Consider the following 21,398-nt stretch of genomic DNA (forward strand, 5'->3'; position numbering starts at 1 on the left):
AGCAGCCAGCAGTTACTGCCCCCTAGCTTGTTACAAACTTTAGTATTTTTTTTTTATTTTTACACAAGGCTAAACTATTACATAGTTATTAGTCACTTATAACTGATTGCCTATATTTGTGTGTGTAATTGTTCTCCTTAGGTAGTACTTACTGTATATACTTGAGTATAAGCCGATTCGAATATAAGCCGAGGTACCTAATTTTACCTAAGAAAACTGGAAAAACTTATTGACTCGAGTATAACCCTATGGTGGAAAATGTAGCAGCTATTGCTAAGTTTCAATAATAAGTTTTTATGGTTGAATGACACAAAACTTAAAGTCTTGGGCACAAAGCTAAATGATATTTATACAAAACAAATCACTACTGACAGGTATGAGGAGAGCAACATACCTCCCTCAGGAATGCTTGAGAAAAGCTACATTATAATTGTGGAGGCTTTTCAGCAGTGGGGACTGGGTATTTTTAATTATGGATGGTGGCAATACAAACAAATCCTGAAAGCAAACCTGTGTGCGTATAGAACAAGGATTTTACATTTGAATGGGGGCATTGATTTTAAGTACAAAGCAACAATGGTCATTGCTCAGAAAGAAATAGAGCACCCTTGAGCTGAGAAACTAAAACCTAGAAATGAATTCAATAGAAAATCAGTCACACAACTTGAAAGCTTTTATTCAGGGATAATAACCAATTATTCTAAAAAAGGTTCATCCAATTTGTGAGGAAGAATAAACAAAGGTTATGAGCATGCTTCTGAAACTAAGTTGCACTAAACTACATTTTATTGTGCATTGTGTTGAGGGCTATCAAGTCTTATCATATTATTATTATCATTATTATTATTATTATCATTATTATCATTATTATTATTATCATTATTATTATTATTATCATTATTATTATTATCATTATTATCATTATTATTATTATCATATTACTAATTGCTTGACATTGAATGTGTATAGCACTATATCTTCAGCAGATATTTCCTAAATATTTTAATAAATACACATTCCTTGTATGACCTTTTTAATGCATCATTGTCTATTTTTGCAAATATTTTGGAGAATGCCCTGGTACCTGATCAACCAAATGAAGCATACTTTAAAGGGTTATATTGGTTTGACTTTGAACTTGGTGATTTCAATGTTATTTTTTATCACATACCACTTCAGGTAGTCTGCATTTATTTTTGATCTTTGTAACATATTTCCATTGTAACTAATGTGGCACATGTATTTGATAATTGTCTTTGTATATAAAATAGAAATACAAAATGTTTTTAAATACAACATATTCTTTAATTTTAATTTATATTGGCCCTTCAAAGCTTCTGAAAATAATGTATCCATGTTTAGATTAAGATGTCACATTATTTGTTAAATAGCTCTTTTACAGCTATTCATTTAATTTGCATCTTCAAATAAGGGCATATTGAGCTCCATGGCTCTGTTTTTGCTGTCTTAAACAATGAAATGATTTAAAAGAGTTCTTCTTAAAGGAAAACTATACCCCCAGAATGAATACTTAACCAACAGATAGTTTATATTATGTTAAGTGACCTATTAAAGAATCTTGCCAAACTGAAATATATATCAGTAAATCCACCATTTAGTGATGGGCTGTGTGCTCTCTCAGAGATCACCTGACAGGAAATAATGCAGCTCTAATTGTAACAGGAAGAAGTGTGGGAGCAAAAGCCAGAACTCTGTCCATTAATTGGCTGATGTGACCTAGCTTGTATGTGTGCCCTTGGTTTGTTTGTGTGCACTGTGAATACCAGGAGGCGGCCCTTAATTCTTAAAATGGCAGTTTTCTATTTAGGAGTACTGAAAAGCACATACTACTAAAAATGTATATTTTTATTATTATGGTTTATTTAGATGAGGCAGGGTTTTACAAATGTGCTTGTTTATGCAATATATGTTTATAGGACCTACATTGTTTGGAGCTATAGTTTTCCTTTAAGAATTCAGTCACTTATATGCATGTAAATGTAAGGTATTAATATAGTCCTTCTTCCATATACTTCATAGTTTTTATTACCTCTTTGTTGCTAATACCTGTTCTAATTATAATAACAGTTCCACATCAGAGATGTTCTTAAATAACAGTTATGTAGAAAAGGAATTGCATTCTATGAATTCACAGTAATTTCTGCAGCTTCACAATATGACCAACAACACTGCAAATCTGTTACTCAGTTGAGTATTTATATAAGCAGGTACAGCCCTTATAACTGTATATATACAGTAGAAAGCAAACATTTTTGTAACTGCAAGAATCTGTTCGTTGCAAAACAACATATTTACAAATGTTAATGCACAGTTATTGTAGTTAACACTCAGTTTTGTGGTTGTATATATAGTTGTATATATAGTTTATGTATGTGAGTGTATAGATTGGTAGGTGTGGGTTAGGTGTGCTGGGTTTACTTGGATGGGTTGAACTTGATGGACACTGGTCTTTTTTCAACCCTATGTAACTATGTAATAGCAAATGCGTTGTAAAGTGACTGATCTTAAATATCTTTCCTTTTTCTCCAGAATCCAACACAAGTTGGAACAGCGCTTCAAGTTTTCTACAATCTTGGGGCACTGAAAGATATCATCACTAGTGTTGTGGATGGCTACTCTACAGCTTTAAATGAGAATATCAGCAGTGCCTTGGATATCAAGATTTTAACCCAGACGTCACAAGCAGTACAAAGAGGTACCAAAAGAAACGTGCATATTAAAATATGAGAACATTTTTAAAAAATTACATTGTCAAAAAAAACCTTGTTGTGTTGAGTCCAATGGTACTTTAAAGTGACAGGACTTTTTTTAAAATGAGTTGGCTAAGTACCCAGGATTCAAACAAATCCAGTCTTGCAAAAATGGCAGGATTTGGATGAATCCTGAATCAAATCTTGGATCTAGTGCATCCCTGATTATTTCTTTTATATTCAGAGAGCAGCTTACAACTTCACCTTTCCTAACCCCATGCTGCCAGTTTCCTAAATCCAAGTACAAGTTCAAATGCTTGTCATATCAAGCATTTACAAACAGAGCGATTATGCAAAATGTATTTTGCATAAAGTATTTTACAAAGCACTGGTAGAGCCCCATCTAGAATTACCATTATTTTCATTCTGTGGGCCAGTGGTTTTTATTGGGTATTACCCCTAGTGCAAACTTTGAAAAAAACAGTAAATGTAATAAAAGTTCACTCTTGATGACTGAAAGGTACACAGTGGAGAACACATTTTAATGTGGCTGTTAATTGTGATGGCTGTAGATGAATATTTAATTTGTCACTTTCAATGACCTGCTTGACTTTTAAGTGCCATCACTACCAAATATCAAAATACTTTTTGAAAACGTGAAACTGTATATATATATATATATATATATAATATATATATGTGTGTGTGTGTGTGTGTACATTTTTCTGTGCATCTTAAAGAGGTGGTTCATTTTATAGTAAATTAATTTAGGAAATGTGAATTATAAGTGGAAGTGCTATTTTGAGCCATTAAGGCATGTTTCTTTTATCTACATTACTCATACAGTAAGATCATTTCAGCTGTGATCAGTTTTTTTATTTACCGTATTTTCCGGTGTACAAGATGACTGGGCGTATAAGACGACCCCCAACTTTTGCAGTTAAAATATCCTCAATCTCCCCCCGCAGCGTCATAAAGCTCGTCCTCCCCAACATCATACAGCTACCCCTAGCGTCCTCCCCAACATCATCCAGCTCCTCTAGCGTCCTCCCCAACATTATCCAGCTCCTCTAGCATCCTCCCCAACATCATCCAGCTCCTCTAGCATCCTCCCCAACATCATCCAGCTCCCCCTAGCGTCCTCCCCAACATCATCCAGCTCCTCTAGCGTCCTCCCCAACATCATCCAGCTCCTCTAGCATCCTCCCCAACATTATCCAGCTCCTCTAGCATCCTCCCCAACATCATCCAGCTCCTCTAGCATCCTCCCCAACATCATACAGCTACCCCTAGCGTCCTCCCCAACATCATCCAGCTCCTCTAGCGTCCTCCCCAACATTATCCAGCTCCTCTAGCATCCTCCCCAACATCATCCAGCTCCTCTAGCATCCTCCCCAACATCATCCAGCTCCCCCTAGCGTCCTCCCCAACATCATCCAGCTCCTCTAGCGTCCTCCCCAACATCATCCAGCTCCTCTAGCATCCTCCCCAACATTATCCAGCTCCTCTAGCATCCTCCCCAACATCATCCAGCTCCTCTAGCATCCTCCCCAACATCATACAGCTACCCCTAGCGTCCTCCCCAACATCATCCAGCTCCTCTAGCGTCCTCCCCAACATTATCCAGCTCCTCTAGCATCCTCCCCAACATCATCCAGCTCCTCTAGCATCCTCCCCAACATCATCCAGCTCCCCCTAGCGTCCTCCCCAACATCCTCTAGCGTCCTCCCCAACATCCTCTAGCGTCCTCCCCAACATCATCCAGCTCCCCCTAGCGTCCTCCCCAACATCATCCAGCTCCCCCTAGCGTCCTCCCCAACATCATCCAGCTCCCCCTAGCGTCCTCCCCAACATGCTCGAGCTCCCCCCAACATCCTCCCCCACATACTTCAGCTCCCCCCAACATCCTCCCCCACATACTTCAGCTCCCCCCAACATCCTCCCCCACATACTTCAGCTCCCCCAACATCCTCCCCCACATACTTCAGCTCCCCCCAACATCCTCCCCCACATACTTCAGCTCCCCCCAACATCCTCCCCCACATACTTCAGCTCCCCCCCAACATCCTCCCCCACATACTTCAGCTCCCCCCAACATCCTCCCCCACATACTTCAGCTCCCCCCCAACATCCTCCCCCACATACTTCAGCTCCCCCCAACATCCTCCCCCACATAATTCAGCTCCCCCAACATCCTCCCCCACATACTTCAGCTCCCCCCAACATCCTCCCCCACATACTTCAGCTCCCCCCAACATCCTCCCCCACATACTTCAGCTCCCCCCAACATCCTTCCCCACATACTTCAGCTCCCCCCAACATCCTCCCCCACATACTTCAGCTCCCCCCAACATCCTCCCCCACATACTTCAGCTCCCCCCAACATCCTCCCCCACATGTTTCAGCCCCCCCCAACATCCTCCCCCACATGTTTCAGCTCCCCCCAACATCCTCCCCCACATACTTCAGCTCCCCCCAACATCCTCCCCCACATACTTCAGCTCCCCCCAACGTCCTCCCCCCACATACTTCAGGTCCCCCTAGTGTCCTCCACCACCCCTGCTGCGTCCGGCTGTTTCCTCCGGCTTTAAACGTAATGGCTTCATCCACCACGCTTCCCGATCGCCTGCTGCTTCCTCCGGCTACTTAGGTTGGGCCCCGTGCGCGCTGATGTGACGCGTATGCACAGGGCGCAACCAATAAAATTAACCGATGACAACCAATGAGCCTGTAACGCTTTAAAGGGGTCAGCGGTTAATTTTATTGGTTGCGCCCTGTGCATACGCGTCACGTCAGCGCGCACGGGGCGCAACCTATGCAGCCGGAGGAAGCAGCAGGCGAGCAGGAGGGGTGGTGGATAAAGTCGTTCCCTTTAAAGCCGGATGAATCAGGCGAGCGGGAGGGATGGTGGAGGACGCTGGGGGGCCCTGCAAGCAAGTACCCGGCATATAAGACAACCCCCGACTTTAACCCAGATTTGTCTGGGTTAAAAAGTTGTCTTATACGCCGGAAAATACGGTAATAGTGTTCCTTTTTTTTCTTATATTTGCTGAGATTTTACTTTGATAATCAGGTATTGTAACCTTTGAATTTTGATTATGTTTTCTTACCTCAATGAAAAAGCAGTTACCTTTTAACAATTTATCTTTGGCAGTCTTTCAAGAAAAAATGTACAGTTATGATGAGTGTGTTACATGCTGGGATGTATTGCAGGTTCTGTATAGGTATGATATCTTCAAAAACACTAATCTTTAACGGCTAGCAATGAAATTAAACGAATATCTACCCACACATCATGAGCTTAACTATTGAACAGTGTTGTCTAATTATATAGCTTAGATATTCTTCAATACATTGTGCTTTAAATGTACAACTTTCTTTATATAAAACCTTTGCTTCTAAAGAACTTGGATGCTTTACTTCTACTGTAATAATATATAATTATTTCCTATAATCTGTGGCTTACTAAACAGTGAGTATTTTGGGTTAGTTAACTGTATTCCTGTTTGATCAGATCAGGTATCCCCAACCTTTTTTTACACATTAGCCATATTCAAATATAAAAAGAGTAGGGGAGTAAAATAAGCATGAAAAATGTTCCTAGTGTGCCAAATAAGGGATATGATTGGGTATTTGGTAGCCCCTATATGGACTGCCAGCCTACAGGAGGCTCTGTTTGGCATTAAACTGGGTTTTTATACAAAACAAAAATAAGCAGACATCCAAGGGGTTGGGAAGCAACATGTTGCTCGTGAGCCACTGGTTGGGGATCACTGTATACACATATCATTAATAGCATACTTTTTGGAGTAAGTCCCAGCTCAGCATGTAGCTCATGGGGTTGGGTGGCTAATATTCTATAAGGCAGTGCTGTCCAACTTATGAGGTACGGGGGGGGGGGGCAAAGTTTTTCTGGCCTACGTGGTGGAGGGCCGATTGTGGAAGCCAGTTTTGACCGCTCCCTTTTTAAACCACACCCATGTTACCACAACAATTTTTATGACCATACCATGACCATGAGTTCATGAATAATCTCTGTGAAATGCTGCAGAAATGTGTCAGAATTATATAAATAACAATAAATAATAGTGATAGCACACTGAAAAATACAATTGGTGCTCACTACAGGGTTACACCCCCCCCCCCCCAAACACACACATGTGAAAGAAGTTTATTTAGTCATATTAAGCAGAGTATGTCACACACAGGCAGGGTAGGGCAGGCAGAGTATGGCACACACAGCATCATAGGGCAGGCAGAGTATGGCAGACACAGGCAGGGTAGAGCAGGGCAGGCCTTACAGGTGTGAACAATGCAGGATGTAAAGGTGGACAAACATGGGCAGATTTTAGCTGCTGATTCGGGTCCTTTTAACATGAGATCTGGCCTAAAATTGGGTAGATCTCGATTGGGCAGGTTTAATTTTCCGTCTGATAGGGGACCTTATTGCATTGCTGATGTGGTCCGACCTGACTGCTTTATGTCCGCCGTTGTGGGCGATGGCAAAACTATCAAATTAGCCCACCTTTAGATCCGGTGACCTCGCCAAACAAGCTAATCTTCCCGTGCATGGTCAGGTGTGAACAGTACAGGGGCTTACAGGTGTGAACAACACATGGGCTTATAGGTGTGAACAACACAGGGGCTTACAGCATGAACCTTAGGTAAGCAGTCACATCACCCAGACAGATGGGGGGGGCACACAAGAGAATGCCAGTTGGACAGAACTGCTATAAGGTGTTACATTTGGCAGAATAGCACATATTTTAATAGTGTGCTTTTGCAATGGGTGTGAATGAATGTATTCTTACAACTTTTATAACTCTCCGTAAAAATGCATATTAACTTTTTTTAATGGAAACAAATATCTCATCTTGAACAGAAAAATCACAAGATTTGTGAATATTAGCATGTGACGAAATGTGTGTGATCTGTAAGATATTTATATGCATGTGCAGAACCAATGTGTTCGAAGCGCATGAAATATAAAAATACAAATACAAAATAGTGCAATATGTTTCAAAGTTAATGAAACTAAAGTGAAAGAGTTGTGCCTATAACTCCAAATAATAACAAAGTTCACATAAAATCCACAAATCGCAGTGTGGTGTAGTTGCACACTCACCAGATGGTAGTTAAGATATGCAGAGGTAAATGAAATCCACTGTTGATAGAAGTAGGTTCATGATGTATACAGAATTGTTTAGAAACCTTAAATAGAAACATTTTTTAAACATTGTGAATTGCTGTTGGAAGCTAGATTGCTCTTGTATTTGATTTTATATTAGAATATCAGTCATGCACATATAAAATTGGTAGTCTGTAATAATGTATTATTAATACAAATAGGTTGGTATGAAGAGGTTTGGCGATTTTGTATGTTTAGATGTGATAGCACATAATATATTATTGTTTGTCTAGCTCATTTTTGGAGTGAGTCATTTTAATCTATGTCAAATTTCTTTGCATAAAAAGAACATCATATGAAAGATTATCACTGTTAGTGCACTAAATCTAAAATGCAAGCTGCTGATCAATTAATAGCATACAGTATTTTACATTTCTTAGATGTTACACCATAAAAAAAATGCAAATATGCAGTTTAAATAATTTACATATAATTCAATTCTCTGTTTACATTTTACAAAAACATTTTTGGAACAGAACTGGTGTCACGCTATATGAAAATGCTGATCACAGTAACATGTTAAATGCCATTTTACAAAGATTATTGGTCATTAACATCAGTCCCTGCCTAGTGTACCATACAATCTGAGGTCCAAATCACATTTACATAACAGATGTGCACTGTAATAAATGTCCCATGTGGCCATTAGCAAGTGATCAGTTGATTGTAGCACCAGGAGACCAATTGTTTGTGTATCAGAGATTCCAATGGCTCAGCCTAGATGTATGTATGTATATATAACTTTATTTATAAAGCACCACAAGGGTACGCAGCGCTGTACAGTCTTACAGAATACAAAATTACACACAGGGAGGACAAGTGATATAATAAATAAATACAATAAATATATATATGTATATATATATATATATGTGCCATGTGGTATGAGACACAGTAGGAAGGAGGTCCCTGCCCGGTAGAGCTTACAATCTAGATGTGGGTAAGTGGCCTAAACAACATAGTATTCTTCCCTATATATAATCTTCTGTGCAGAATTAAATGGGATTTCTTAAATTGAATTTTTTGTGATCAAAGTGTTACTGTAACACATTGTTGAATTCATCTCATTATGCCTCACAGGTGCACCAGGACGAGCTGCTATGCCTTCACCAGGGAACACTGCTGCTTTCAGAGCTGCTCTTTGGACAAATATGGAGAAATTAATGGACCAAATTTATGCTTCATGTGTCCAGGTACATCTAAGATTATCCCCCATATGTGATTAAACTAACTTTGCCCAGTAGCAGTAACCTATAGTAATCAATACGATGTTTGCTTTTAGAGTAACCAGTAAATTCTACCTACTGATTGGTTGCCATGGGTTACTGCTCTTGGGCAAACTTAGCTGTTATGTAATCATAACCCTGTATTTATCAGTAAACAGCTTATATATGGAAGGTATAGAGGTTTCTTTAAACTGTTAACCTGTATTTTAGGTCCAGCATCTTCAGAAAGTCTTGACAAAGAAGAGAGACCCTGTGTCCCATGTGTGCTTCATTGATGAAATAGCAAAGGTGAGGATTGCTCTAGAAATAGGGGCTATTTGTTAAAATGTTCCCATTAAGGTAACTTTTATTAGAATATATAATGTCCTATTCTTAGCAACTTTTCTGCTGAATTTTTTTTTTAAATGATTTGCCTTCTACTTTTGACTCTTCCTAGCATTCAAATGGGGCCATTGTTCCCAGTACCCAAAAAACTATTGCTTTGTGTGGCTACTTTGTGTTTACAGCTTTATTGTTATTTATAGTACTTATCCTTCTATTTCTATTTAGGACTCTAGCAATAAGATTACTGTTGAAATTCCAAACTCTAGAGCTACAGGACAAAGCTTGGTTTATTTAAAACTGTTAACCATTTATGTACAAAATGAAGATGTTGTAATCCCATGGATAAAAATATGTATAAAAATGCTCAGAACCCAAATATGGTAAGAGTTACAAATTTTGTTTTATTAAGGATGGTCTTATTTTGGATAAAGTCATAGGGGTTGATTCACTAAAGTGCGTTAAAACGAGCGCTATTTATAGAATGCGTTAAAATTTTTATCGCTTCTTATTTTTTGCGACTCAACGCACGATTCACTAAAAGGACAGACGTCAAAATTTAGGTGTGGTGTTCTTTGCGTTATTTAACTCGCGATGAGCGTTTTTCTTGTGTTAATTCCCGCCGCATGCATTATTTCCCGCTGCACACGATATATTTCGCCGCATGCTATGTTAGCACACGATTTAACGCACGTAACCATTACTTTCCGAAAACTACTTTTCTGAAAAATACAATTTCCCTGAAAACTAGAGGATGCATCACTCTAGGGCCAACACATACTTGAAAAAATCCAACTGCAAAGTCCATATTGTGTTGCCAAAAGCTCACGAACCACAATTTTCTTTAAGTACCGCCTGTAGGTGTTAATTTTCACACAGACTAATGCGATATTTAGCGCATTTACCGCTTCATATGTGTTTGTGAATCATGCGTTAGTATTATATCTATGTGAGGTAAATAATGCATGTGATTTTTTGCGCATGCAATATGCGTATTAATGCATGCTAAATTATTGGTACTTATTTATCGCGTGCTTTTTAACGCAAAAAAGCATGCGATAAGCGTTATCGCCCTTTAGTGAATCAACCCCATAATATCATAATGTTTCTAATATTATAGTGCTGTATATGTATAAATAAAAAGATTCCTTAACTCTTTTACTGCCAAGCACGTATCTCATACGTGCTGGCAGTAAAAGGGCTTAAACGCCAACGACGTGTCTCATACGTCGTTGGGGTTTAAGCGCTGCTCTCTGCAGCGGCGGCATGTGCCGCCGCTGCAGAGAGCTTCTAACAATGACAACCCCCCTGGGCAATGTGCCAGGGGGGTTGTCATGAGGGTCCTGCGATTGATCGGGTCGCAGGACCCTCCAGGAAGCAGCAGACGCGATCGCATCGCGTCTGCTGCTTCCTCCTTCCCCCCCAGCGCCGGCCCAACTGAGCAAGGAGCGATCGGGTCTTCAGGACAGGTAAGGACTTTTTTTTTTCTTGCATTTACACACCATTTACACACTTAGACACACATTTACATACATTTATACACACTTACATACATTTACACACACTTACAGCACACATTTTAGCATTTTTTTTTTTCATTTTTCACACTTTTATACACTTATTTACACTCATATACACACTTACACACTATCACACAACTTTTACACATGTACAAACATGTATACACAAACACTTTGGGTTTTTTTTTTGTTTTGCTTTTTTTTTTTTTTTTTTCATTTTACCACTTTGTTTTTATTTTCTTTTACCTAAAAACTGTTTATTTTGACAGCGTAACTATTGGATCAGATATTCTGGCCACTAATTACACTGTCATGTAACTTATTTTGTTGTTTCACTGATTTGCACAATTTTTGTGGTTTTATCACATTTTATCCCTCTATAAGTGTTCCTGATCTGTTTTTAGCGTAGCTTTGCCAGGTGTAACTTTGGTGTACAAAAATAACTTTGCCTATTTTGAATTCATCAGAATGTGTACTTTCCAAAAATATATGGTTTTCTGGGGGTCACTAGTTAGGGGGGGTTACTGCACATAATACACTGACAGGGGGCTCTGTGTGCAAAAGCTGAGCTTGCAGGCGAGAAATCCTTATGCGCTATTTTCATTTTGGGTTCAGTACATACCACAAACTTTGGTATATCTATGCATATTGGGCATCAAACTGTTCAGTAGACCTCTGGTGTTCCTATTTGGGGTGACTTGCCTTTGTACGCAAGAAATTGTGTGAGATAAATGCGGCAAATTGCAACATTTTTAGGCGATTTTCTGAAATGTCATAAAAACCGATAACTTTAGGAAAGCTCTGCAGATTGGTACTTTGGTGTAGAAAGGACTCTTTACCCTTGTTGGATTTGTCAGAATGTGTACTTTCCAAAAATATATGGTTTTGTGGGGGTCACTGTATAGTTAGGGGAAGTTTTGGCACATAATACACTGACAGGGGGCTCTGTGTGCAAAAGCTGAGCTGGCAGGCGAGAAATTCTTATGCGCTATTTTCATTTTGGGTTCAGTACATACCGCAGACTTTGGTATATCTATGCATATTGGGCATCAAACTGTTCAGTAGGCCTCTGGTGTTCCTTTTTGGGGTGATTTGTCTTTATCTGATCTTTATCAAGAAATTGTGAGAGATAAATGCGGCAAATTGCAACATTTTTATGCGATTTTCGAAATGTCATTTAAATCTGCAAACTTAGGAAAGCTTTACAGCTTGGTACTTTGAAGCAAGAAGAAATGATTACCCATTATAGATTCGGGGGGATGTGTACTTTACAAAAATATATGGCTTTCTTGGGTGAATGTACTTTTTTTGTAGCATTATCCCACATAAAGGATGTAAATGTGTTGATTTAGCAGGAGCTGAAATGATAGATCATATGGGGGTATGTTCCCATTGGGGCCCCTACATGCCACATACTTAGGTAAACCTATACATATTGGGCATCAAACTGTTCAGTGGATCCCTGGCGTTCAAATTTAGAGTGTTTTATCTTGGTACCTAACACTATGTGGGAGATAAGATGCTGCAAAGTGGAAGCTTTGAGAGGATTTTTGGAAATGTCATCAAAATTGCTAACTTTAGAAAAGCTGTGCGGCTTGGTACTTTGGAGTAGAAAGACATGGGTACCCATTTTAGATTCGGGGGAATGTGTACTTTCCAAAAATATATGACTTTCTGGGGTGAGCGTACTTTTTTGTAGCTTTATCCCACATATAATGATGTAAATGTGTTGATTTTGCAGGAGCTGAAATGACAGAAATGACAGTATATATGGGGGTATGTTCACATTCGGGCCCCTACATGCCACATACTTAGGTAAACCTATACATATTGGGCATCAAACTGTTCAGTGGACCCCTGGTGTTCAAATTCAGGGTGTTTTATCTTGGTACCTAATGCTATGTGGGAGATAAGATGCTTCAAAGTGGAAGCTTTGAGGGGATTTTTGGAAATGTCATCAAAATTGCTAACTTTAGAAAAGCTGTGCGGCTTGGTACTTTGGAGTAGAAAGACATGGGTACCCATTTTAGATTCTGGGGAATGTGTACTTTCCAAAAATATATGACTTTCTGGGGTGAGCATACTTTTTACTAGCTTTATCCCACATATAATGATGTAAATGTGTTGATTTTGCAGGAGCTGAAATGACAGAAATGACAGTTCATATGGGGTATGTTCACATTGGGGCCCCTACATGCCACATACTTAGGTAAACCTATACATATTGGGCATCAAACTGTTCAGTGGACCCCAGGCATTCATATTTAGGGTGTTTTATTTGGTTACTTTATGACCTGTAGGAGATAAGATACTATAGACTGGAAGCTTTGAAGCGATTTTTTAAAAAAATCACAAATTTTGATAAAAACCAATAACTTTAGGAAAGCATTGCGACTTGATAGTTTGGAGTAGACACACAGTTGTGCCTATTCTGTATTCCCCAGAATCTGTTCTTTTCAAAAATGTACAATTTTCTGGGATAAACCTTCTGTTAGTGGAATTTTGGCCTTGAAATCCAAAGTATGCAGTTTTTTTGGAGCAGTGCTTTGGGAATTTGGTAATGTACTGCTGGGAGTTTTTGACCTATACAAGTGAGAAATCTCCATAAAACTATATATATTTGGTATTGGCACGTTCAGGAGACATGGGACTTTCCAAATCAGTTGTATATTCGTGCATGAAATAATTTTTGTTTCTAGTATGTGTGATTATATTATGGAAAATTTGATTTTTTTTTTGCATTTTTAGACATTTAGAAGCCTATATCTTATTACAGAATTGGAATTACACAAAAATTCTACCATATTTTGAAAGCTTAGGTTGTTCTGAGAAAAACGATATATTGTTTTCCTTGGTAAACTAAAAGTCCCCCCGAGGAAAGGCCCCTAAAGTGAAACAGTGCAAAATGTTCAAAAACTGTCTGGCAGTACAAGTTCCGCTTTGACCAAAATGGCTGGCAGTAAAAGGGTTAAAAACTGCTTTCTAGCATTATATTGCATTGCATAGTAAAAAGGCACTTGTATTGGATAATAATCAAGTACTGCATTAGTATAGTGAGAAAGGTCCTCTACCAGTTCTAGAGACCACTTTTCCCCCAGAGTCTTGGGAGATTAAACTGTGACTGATCTGATGACAATTTAGTATATTCTGATCCTAAAAATAAACAAATATAAGATTAAGGCTCAAGAAATTTAAGTACCCAGAAAAGCAAAGGAAATTGAATAAAAAAATGTGCTGTTAAAAAGAAAAAAATTGTGCATTTTTTTTTTTCATTTTAGGATGGGCATTCAGATATCCTGTACAAATTTTGGAGTTCTGTTACTCAGATCCTTTCATCTCAGTTTGAGAAAGCAACAAACTGTAAGTAGTAATGTGGTATAATTTGTGCTTAGCTCATAGAATAGATAACACTATATTTTAACCTTTGGCTGTTCATTTCTATTAAGGTGTGTTTAAAATATCAGCCTAGTTTTTAATTAATTGCAATATAATTTGTAAACACTGTGACCTAAGATAAATTTTAGCCTGTTAAAGCCAACATTATTGATAATACACTAATACATAACTGTTTTATCCCATAGGCTCAATGTTTCTGAAACAGGCCTTTGAAGGGGAATACCCTAAATTGCTAAGACTGTACAATGATTTGTGGAAGCGTCTTCAACAGTACAGTCAGAATTTACAAGGCTCATTTTCAAACAGTGGAAACTCTGATCTTGTTTCTGACCTGCAGCCAACTGAAGATGATGCACAGGATATCTTTATAACAAAGAAGCAAGATGTTGAGTATGTAGTTTTATGTAGTACCAGCATGCCCTATAATGGTCATAAATAAATTGTTGGCACTGAGAAATTTGACTTTGACTCCCACAATTATATTTTGGAGAATCGTAAGGCTTTAATATTATGTAAAAACAAGTTGCATAAGAATCAAGATTTGTAGTAGGAGCATACAGATAAAGGTTCTGGGGTGAGTGAAAAGGAATGATTCGACTAACAGAGAAATGCACTTAAGGTTACATGTTTTTCATCAGTTGCAGTAACCCAGAGTAGCCACTCACCATGTAGCATGTACTAGTCACCTGATTGTGTAAACCTATTAATATGATTTCAGAAGGGATTTTTAAAATGGGTAAGGACCACATAAAAAGAACTGCTGCTTAAGAGAAAATGAGAACAGGACAAAGTTTTTGCTCAAAATGTACATTTCATGGTTAGTTTTAACAATCCGTGCTCCAGCATAATGTAATTACCTATCTACCTTTATTTAATGGCTATCCCTAGTCTTGTCAGAAAGTTTTTTCTTTACCTCAGTTTTTTAATACTAAATATAACCAGATTGATCAAGAAAATCAAAACAGAAAAATGCAAAAAAGTAACTTTTAATATAATTATGTTTTTGTTGCAGTGCAGAAAAGATGCTAAAGGACTCTCTTCAACCTTATGAAGCTGCTTACTTATCTAAATCATTATCTCGTCTTTTTGATCCAATTAATCTAGTCTTCCCACCTGGTGGTCGTAACCCTCCTTCAGCAGATGAGCTTGACAGCATCATAAAAACTATTGCGAGGTAATGGGCATTTTTTTAAATTATTCTTGTTTAACCTAACAATAGTCTGTGTTCTCATTTACATTAATATCCAGTATACCATGTAGGAATAGTCTGTCAATTGTTGTGCTTTTGTGCAGTTGCATTTTTTTTTTATTTAAACATTTTGTTTATAACCATATAAATTTACAAATTTTGTACATTGAAATTGTTCATTATTAAATGCCTCTTAATATGAGCACATGTAACATTCTGGAACCAAACCAACAGGCTAAGCTACAAAGAGAGCATTACACAACCTTAAGCATCAGATGATTTGTGGGGGAAAAGGGACAAGTAAAAAGTGGCTTTAAATAGGCAAACATATTTGCACGATTATAATGCAAGAACATGAATTCTTTCAGAGGTTAATAAATAGCAGGACACCTTATTCCAAATTTATGAGTTTCAAATTGCATTATGTACTTTATGCAGAATAACCCTGGATATGGCCATTCATCAGAATATCACCACCAGTCTTTACCTAGTCATTTTTATATGCAGGAATGCAATTGTGGGGATTAGTAATTAAAAAAAAAACCCTAAAATAATATTACCACTAAAGCAAAATGTTCTTACCAAAGGAAAATCTTGCTTTCCACTAGAATTAATCAAAATTGAAATAAAGTATTGAGTGCTAAAAAAAAAAAAATCTATAGAGCCCTGATTTAATCAGTTGTATAAAATACCAATTCATTTAAGTGTATAAAATACCAAAAAGAAGTAGGTTGCAAACAGAAATAGATAGCAGAGTGGAGTTTTACTGGCTTAGTTAATTACTGTCTAGTCCCTAGGGATACAACAAAGTCGGAGGTCACAGAAAGCCAATGGCCATGGTCTCAAAATTATCTTTCCTAATTTAATTAATTAATTAAAAAAATAGCTTTCCATGAAAAGAAAATGTTTTTTTCAGAACACTTCTTAATTAATATCAGGGAAAGTGATCAATTGCAATAAATATTGCAATATATAAAAATAATGCACCAACATAGCACCAAACAGTTTTTAGATGCATACCACCCTAGTAAATTGAGGGAGAGGTTTTAATTGAAATAATTCTACTGTTATCATTTTTTATTTCCAATCTTGTGTTTTTAAAGAAAAATTTTACTACTCTTAATTAACTAAATTAACTAGAAAAAGGGCACCTTTTAGCACTTATTATTTTGATATTTGATCATTTATTTTAATTGATGAATTATAATTGCTTCATTTACAAATGATTTTATCCACTAAGTGAATTTATCCCTTTCCCCTTCCAAGAGCACACACCTTCTCACTTTTGCTTTCTCCATCTTTTTCACTCCCTCCAGTCTAGGCAAAGCACCATGTTTTTTTGCAACCTAATGGCAATGGGAAGATTAGTCGCCTGTGGGTAAATCTCGGCTACTGCAGGCAACTAATCTCCCTAAAATACCTTCCCTCCAGAAAAATTAATTGACAATGCGATTAGTCACCCCCAGTAGCACTTCCTGGATTCAGTTGAGCCAACAGCCTAGTATTAGAAGTCTAAACATATAATATGCTATAAACAAAAAATGTATGTAAATTGCAAAAATGCTCAAAGTAGCAAGATCCATTTTTTGGTTTTAGACCTGTTATAAGTTGATGAGTCTGGTGGCAGCATTTAGAACACACTGAAGTTATTTAAATTGTCAATTTAGAATGCCTTTAAGGATTCGGTTATCATAATGCAATGGGGTTGATACTTATTCACTCTTTCATGCTCTGTTTTAAGGAATCTACCCAGTGGCAGATGAATTCATTTGTTTTGGGACTGCAGCCGTATCTTATGTTACTATGTCCAAGCCCATGACTCTAGTGACTTTGTTTATAGAGCTTATTCTGATGTACCTACATATAAAGCATGTGTCATAATGTCTGGCTGGAAATTCCTGCATTGTTGAACTAGGTCCATGTGTGGCCTCTTTAAATGCTTCTGTAGGAAGCAGATATGTTAGCCCCCCTCCCCCACTACTGTGCTGTGAGGTATCCAGTTGATCTGGAATACCGAACAAGCAACTTTTAATAACTATTTCTAAGTGCTGCCATGTCTGTGTACAAAGTTTTTCCAGGAGTCATCATTATCAATGCAGAGCAAATGCCTTTATATTTACAATTTCTTTTTTTTACTGAATCATTATCAATAGTACATTACTATATGGTTACTAAATATTAGGATTTGAAATTTGTACCCAAAATTAATGTAAAGCAGTCATGCTGTAACCAGCAATATTAAAAATAAAAAACAGATTTACTTCAGATGCCAGGTTGTGGAGGTCAGCCAAAATAGTTCAAGCTGAATCAAATAAAAAAAACCTGCTGACATGGTAATAATGACTGCGGTCATTCCACAACTGCTATTCTGTAGCCTGAAATTAAATTAGGGCATGTCCTAGATGTACAGAAATCAATTGTCTGCAATGTGTACTTGGTGCATTATGATACAGTGAAGCATGGCGTACTTTGCTATAAATAGTCTAACTGTTGCACAAACGTGAATTAGAGCCAAGAGAATTATTCATATCATTTTATCTTTTAGCTGCTGTTATCCTAGGCTAAAAAAATACTACTTATTGAACACAGAACAATTTCTTTAGACAAGCAGAAGCAAAAATATCTGAATCTTTAAATGTATTTTTTATTACTTGTAATTTTTACTTTTTTTTACTGAAATGCAACTAAACGTAAATTGATATCAGATTAATGAGTAATGTATCAATAAAAGCACAAAATACTTGTTTATGCCCATCGAACTTTCCTACATTTTGCATTGTAAATAAACACAAGAAAATTATTCCTGATCTCTGCATTTATAGAAAGCTAGTGTTTACAAGCGCATATAATCTCTGAGACAAATGAGGAACCACCAGTGCCTCAAACTACAACTGAGTTAAATCTGATGGCTGCTTCTTCACTAAAACCTCTGGTTGTGGATCATAAGTAGGCACCTTCCTGCCTGCATGCACCTTGTTAGGAGGACTGCCCTGGGCAATTCTTGGATCTTACAGGCTGATTCAGTATCATAGCTGCTCCTGCCATGAGCAGTGAGTGGCCAGTTACCAGAGGCGGCAAGAAACTATCTCAATTGATGAATGCAGTGTCCATTAGATGTTGTCTCTTGTTAAAGGGGAAACAAAACCTCCTGTTAAATTTTTAGTTTAAAAAGATCCTCCATCCCCCTCCTTAACTATATCAGTTACACTTGCACCAACTTAACTGTGGCCCATTGTACATCCGGGATTGCAGAGCTACACCACTATCTTTGGCCATGCGACTTCCATTCCCATGATGGGTCTCATCTGGAAATGTGCAGTAGCACAACATCACAATTTGGCCTGATCAGTAAGATAGACACAGCTGAAACTGGTCATCAACACTGCTGCACAGCTCAGTAGGTTTGAACATACTGTGCGCTTACAGAACAAATGTAGTAGCACGATTATGGAGGCGGCTGGAGGCTGGTACTAAAACTAAATATTTGCCAGGCAAGTTTGTCTTCCAACTGTATATGAAGCTTTATACAATATAGTCACACAAAATTGCCTCATTCATTGAAGGGGTAGCTCACCTTTAAAGGAGAATGAAAGTCATTTTGGCATTTTACTGCTGGATTTGCCACACTAGTGCCACATAGAACTCTGTTATTATATCTCTTATTCTGCAGAAATCTTTACTATACCTGAGTAAAGAGCACTAGAAGCTCCCTCCATTTGTTTAAGATAGCAGCTGCTATTTTAGCTTGGTTTTTCTGTAGCTTCCATGATGCAGCTCTAGAGGCTGGTAGCATAGATCACACATTCTGTTGGGAGGGTAAGTGAATTCTTCTGAATTCTTATTGGAGAGGGAGAGAGGAGAGAGCTGCTCAGACTTTGACCCAGGAATGATGGTTTTTTCTGATGGAGGAAGTCTGATACTGAATCTCTTATTAAAAATGATGACCAATTGCAGATTTTCTGGGAATAGTTTTTTTTTAATTATTTGCCTTCGTCTTCTGACTTTCAAATGGGGGGCAGGGACGCTGGCATCTAAAAACTATGCTCCGAGGCTACAATGGTATTGTTATAATTACTTTTAATTTTCAATCTTTCTATTCGTGTCCCCTCATATTAGTATTCCAGTCGCTCATTCAAACCACTGCCTGATTGCTAAGATAAACAAGATCCTAGCTGGCAGATAGTGGCTGAAATTCCAAACAGTAGAGCTGCTAAACGAAAAGCTAAATAGCTGAGGAAATACAATTAATAATAAAAAATGAAAACCAATTGCAAATTGGCAATTCTTTACATCCCACTAAAAGTTAATTTAAAGGTAAACAAACAAAAATAATGCAAATGAAAGTTTAAAAAAAATGTTATGTTGGAATTAAGCTACATTTCTTTCTATATTTCATTTCTTTTTAAACTTGTTTATTTAAATGGCTAATGAGGCTTTTTACACCTATTGTTATTCTGTAGTTAGAGGATAGTGACTTGTATCCTGCCAATAGGCTGCCAGTTACTATGAATATGCCCCCAATACTGCACCTGAAATTGGGGTGAAGGAAGCAATGCAGAGCTGGGAAAAAGTTACACTGAGCTCCTCTCCATTTAAAAAATGTTGGGTGAAAATCTTGTTAATGTAATTTTAAACTGCCTTTCATTTACCAAAACATGAAAAGTGGAGGTAAGGCCAGAATTTTGGCAGATTTTTGTTTATGGATATGGAAAATACATTTACACCAATCGTAACACAACTGGCTTTCTTCACTTTTGTGAATTCCCTCCCAAGAGTCTGTAATCATGTTTTTTTCAAATTTTAAGCACATCTTTAGTTATCATTGTAGCTTACTTTTTTTTTTTTTGAGACATAAAACCATTTATGGTTACCAGTTTTTTATTAATATGTATAAAGTAAAATGTCATGTTAAACACTGAATGTAACTCCTTTTTTCTTTGTAGTGAAATGAATGTGGCTGCTGTGGATCCAAGCCTTTCCTCTGCTGTCTCTAAAAATATAGCAAAGACAATACAACTTTATGGTGTTAAATCTGAACAGCTTGTAAGTAAATCTGGTATTCAGAAAGCACCTGGGCTGCACCTGTTTTACTGTATTTTATTGGCATATTGACCTCCTTTAAAGGAGAAAGAAAGGCAAAGTCACTTGGGAGTGCCAAAATGTTAGGTACCCCCAGTGACTTAAATCGCTTACCTTTTACCCCAGGCTGGTGCCCCTGTTAGGAGAGAATAGCACCAGCCCGGGGTAGCTGCAGCGCTTCCTTCTTCCTCTTTCTCGTGCGCGCACATGCGCAGTAGAGTGAAAAGCCGAACTTTAACAGAAAAGTCGGCTTTTCATTCTACTGCGCATGCGCCAACCACTGGCATTTTAGGAAAAGGAAGCAGGAAGGAGGAAGCACTCCACTACAGGTACCCCGGGCTGGTGCTGTTTTCTCCGGACAGGGGCACCAGCCCGGGGTACAAGGTAAGCGATTAAAAGCACTTGGGGATGCCTAACATTTTGGCACCCCCAAGTGACTTTGCCTTTCCTTCTCCTTTAAGTTGTTAACTGAAGGCAAAAATAGAAGCAGGGCCCAGTCCCCCTCAGGACCTGCCGGAGACTACATCGCAGCAAGTGTGGTAAAGAAAATGCATGTCTGGAGGGGAAGAGTTACATTATCGTGAAAGAGATTGCAATACTGAATACTTTACACTGCAGCACTGACAAATACTAAAAACATTACATACACATATCATATATAAATAACACAAAATGGTTTAAGCACACACAATGAATGAGGAGAACTAAAGCTTAACCAAAGAAGTAGGGCTGAAATGCTGTACATTATGTTTTGGACTTATGTACCAG

General features: G+C 37.9%; 1 protein-coding gene across 1 annotated transcript in view; it reads left to right on the plus strand.

Moving 5' to 3' along the window:
• The window catches only part of cog5 (component of oligomeric golgi complex 5), a 129,377-nt gene that overhangs the window by 78,075 nt on the left and 29,904 nt on the right, over positions 1–21,398 (plus strand). Inside the window, exons 8-14 of the mRNA XM_031899016.1 lie at positions 2,551–2,716; positions 8,980–9,092; positions 9,336–9,413; positions 14,245–14,326; positions 14,548–14,752; positions 15,375–15,536; positions 20,495–20,594. Coding sequence (XP_031754876.1) covers positions 2,551–2,716; positions 8,980–9,092; positions 9,336–9,413; positions 14,245–14,326; positions 14,548–14,752; positions 15,375–15,536; positions 20,495–20,594 — 906 coding nt within the window. The remainder of the gene's footprint in view (positions 1–2,550; positions 2,717–8,979; positions 9,093–9,335; positions 9,414–14,244; positions 14,327–14,547; positions 14,753–15,374; positions 15,537–20,494; positions 20,595–21,398) is intronic.

Source organism: Xenopus tropicalis, chromosome 3, assembly GCF_000004195.4.
Source record: "Xenopus tropicalis strain Nigerian chromosome 3, UCB_Xtro_10.0, whole genome shotgun sequence".
NCBI classification, from domain to species: domain Eukaryota; kingdom Metazoa; phylum Chordata; class Amphibia; order Anura; family Pipidae; genus Xenopus; species Xenopus tropicalis.